We start from the raw sequence: 2499 nt of genomic DNA, 5'->3' as shown, positions 1-2499 counted from the left end.
TTCAAACATCTAACACAACTAGCGATCATCATTTGTAAATTAGTTCACCCTCAAAAACAAATGAACCTTACACAACTTATCCACTACCATTGAAATAATTTTTTATTCCTACTCATTAATTAAGTTATCCAAATATGGATGGATGAAAAAATGAATAAGATAGACAATTCTCAATCCTTATTTCCCACTTACCAAATGATCTATATATAAGGACACTGCAAAAGCCAAAAAATAGGCATTCCAACTATTCTTAAACGATCCAATCAGCTCGATCTAGCATATCAGTATGAGACATCCCTCTTGGGAACCTTGGTGGCAACCTTAAAAACATGGCATCCTCTATCTGGATTGGCTGATGAGTAGCCACAATCACAATGCCCCCCTTCTTCCTATGATCCGCTATTATATACTCCAGCAATCTCAACCCGTCTTCATCCAGTGCCACAGATGGCTCATCCAGCAACCAAATTGGCCTATCCAGTGCCAGCAACCTAGCAAGCTGAACCCTTTTTCGCTGACCCATCGACAGCCTTCGTGGCTTCTCATTCGCCAATCTTCCAAGCCCCATCAGCTCCAATGCAGGCATAGACCTTCCTTCTTTTTTATCTAGTAGTTCGAACCACACCACATTCTCAAAGACTGTGAATTTATCGTTAATGGCATCTTTGAGGGAGAGCCAGTTAAGCTGAAGCTTGTACTGATCAAAAACCCCTGCTTTTGTCACATCATGACCATTCCAGAGGACCTGTCCAGCAGATGGTCGATTGAATCCTGCTAACATGCGCAACATCGTAGTTTTTCCAGAACCATTCGCACCAGACAGCACCAGTGCACTACCATCATGAAGAGAGACATTTGTATGCCGCAGGATTTGGTGCCCGTTCCTCATGCAAGACACATTATTGAGGAGGAGCCTAGGAAGTGGGGCTTTTCGTAGAGACATTAGGGTTCTGGGAATCCAAGCAACCAAATCCAGCCCAATTGTTTAGAAACTAGACATTATAGTAGAATTCCAAGCAACCAAATCCAGCCCAATGGATGAACAATCTGCAGGATCAAGTAGGAATCACCACCAGCAAATTCCTTTGAAAGTTGGGAATAAAACTTACAACAGTAAATCCAAATAACATCTTCTTTCCAAGGGAAAGATAATCCAAAGTCAGTAATTGAATCATTGAGAAAAGGGATGCAAAAAAAACAACAGTCAACAAGAAGCTGGGTTAAAAGGAAACCCCAATTTGTCAAAATACCCTAATCAGCAGATGATAATACCAAAATCTCTCAATTTTCACACTCCTTCCCAAAGGCAAAAATTGCTCAGACCCACTTTCAAATTTCAATACATAAACCATTTCAATACTGGGAATATAAATGGCTGTCCACTAGTGCCGCCTTTCGTATTAATAGATTGCAGAAATATCTCTTAAACCAAGTAATTAGAGCAGAGGTTTTGAAAATCAAAACTTGGAAATGATAACCAAGTTTGGGCATCAATCAAGTCTAGTAGAAAAAGGGGCTTCAAAAGCCAAATCTGGAGAGAGCTCAGAAGCAGATTGGCAGGCAGCCTTACACAACATTTCGTTATAGCAAAGCAACACAAGGAAGTTTCAGAAAGCCTTGCAACAAGGTGAAGTGACTAGTTCTTAATTTCATGAAGTCCCTAAAATCTATTCATCCTTGTTGGCTATTCATTAAAGTCCCTAAAATTCTATTCCTATTTTAATAAAATAAATTGATTAAAAAAGTTGATTTTTTTTTTTTTTTTTTAAGTTGATTTTTATTTTTTTTTATTTTTTTAAAAAAAATTCTAGCTTGAGCTGCCCACGATGAAATCCTAAAATTCCAAATCTTCATCGGCATTGACAGGTTAAAAGCATTCAAATTTTTAATTACTTTTTTCATATTTTCTTTGTATCTAAACTAAATATTTTGGTAGAAGAAAACATTCCCAACCAGCAAAGACCATTAATCTAACAAAACTTTCAGTCTGAGCTGTAATACAAACTATCAATAGTTACACAGGTGTTCAAAGAGAAACCCTAGAATTGAAAACCTCCAGCAACATATCCAATGAAATCCGACCCTCTGTTCGGTTACCAGGAAAATGGAGAGAAAAAAAAAATGAAAAAAGAAAACCACATTTTGTTTACTATGTTATCTCTCTCACTCTCTTTGCTGCCAAAAATCCGAAAAAAAAAATCAAATAATTAAAAATTCAAGCCAAAGTGTATTATAAGTTACAGGTAAAATGCAAATTTCAGTATTCTCGAACCCTGGATGATGAAAATTTTGCGATTCAAAATTTTCTTTCATTTTCTCAGCACCCAAACGATTGCATATAACGCAGAAATCGATTGACTGATTGAATTGGGAAAATAAATTGGAACAGTACCTTGAACCGAGAGATCGACCGATACGCGGCGTGAGACGCAGCGTTTGGAGAAGGGGACGATTGAGTGCTGAAACGCAGAGCCCTGGACAAGTGACAAATGCCGATCG

General features: G+C 37.9%; 1 protein-coding gene across 1 annotated transcript; it reads right to left on the bottom strand.

Moving 5' to 3' along the window:
- LOC117919740 (ABC transporter I family member 1) lies at window positions 1-2499 on the bottom strand. Its single transcript, XM_034836982.1, has 2 exons — window positions 2393-2499; window positions 1-1047 (listed from the first exon to the last, which is right to left on the bottom strand). The coding sequence occupies exon 2, from the start codon at window positions 941-943 to the stop codon at window positions 251-253; it is 693 nt and encodes a 230-aa protein (XP_034692873.1). The 5' UTR covers window positions 944-1047; window positions 2393-2499; the 3' UTR covers window positions 1-250.

This window comes from Vitis riparia, chromosome 8 (genome assembly GCF_004353265.1).
Source record: "Vitis riparia cultivar Riparia Gloire de Montpellier isolate 1030 chromosome 8, EGFV_Vit.rip_1.0, whole genome shotgun sequence".
Taxonomy (NCBI): Eukaryota; Viridiplantae; Streptophyta; class Magnoliopsida; order Vitales; family Vitaceae; genus Vitis; species Vitis riparia.
The sequence above is the reverse complement of the archived record's forward strand: the minus strand, read 5'-3'. Positions and strand labels throughout refer to the sequence as shown.

Bases quoted from the DNA above. Each gene is read 5' to 3' on its own strand.
- LOC117919740 (XM_034836982.1), bottom strand. From the start codon at position 943: ATGTCTCTACGAAAAGCCCCACTTCCTAGGCTCCTCCTCAATAATGTG.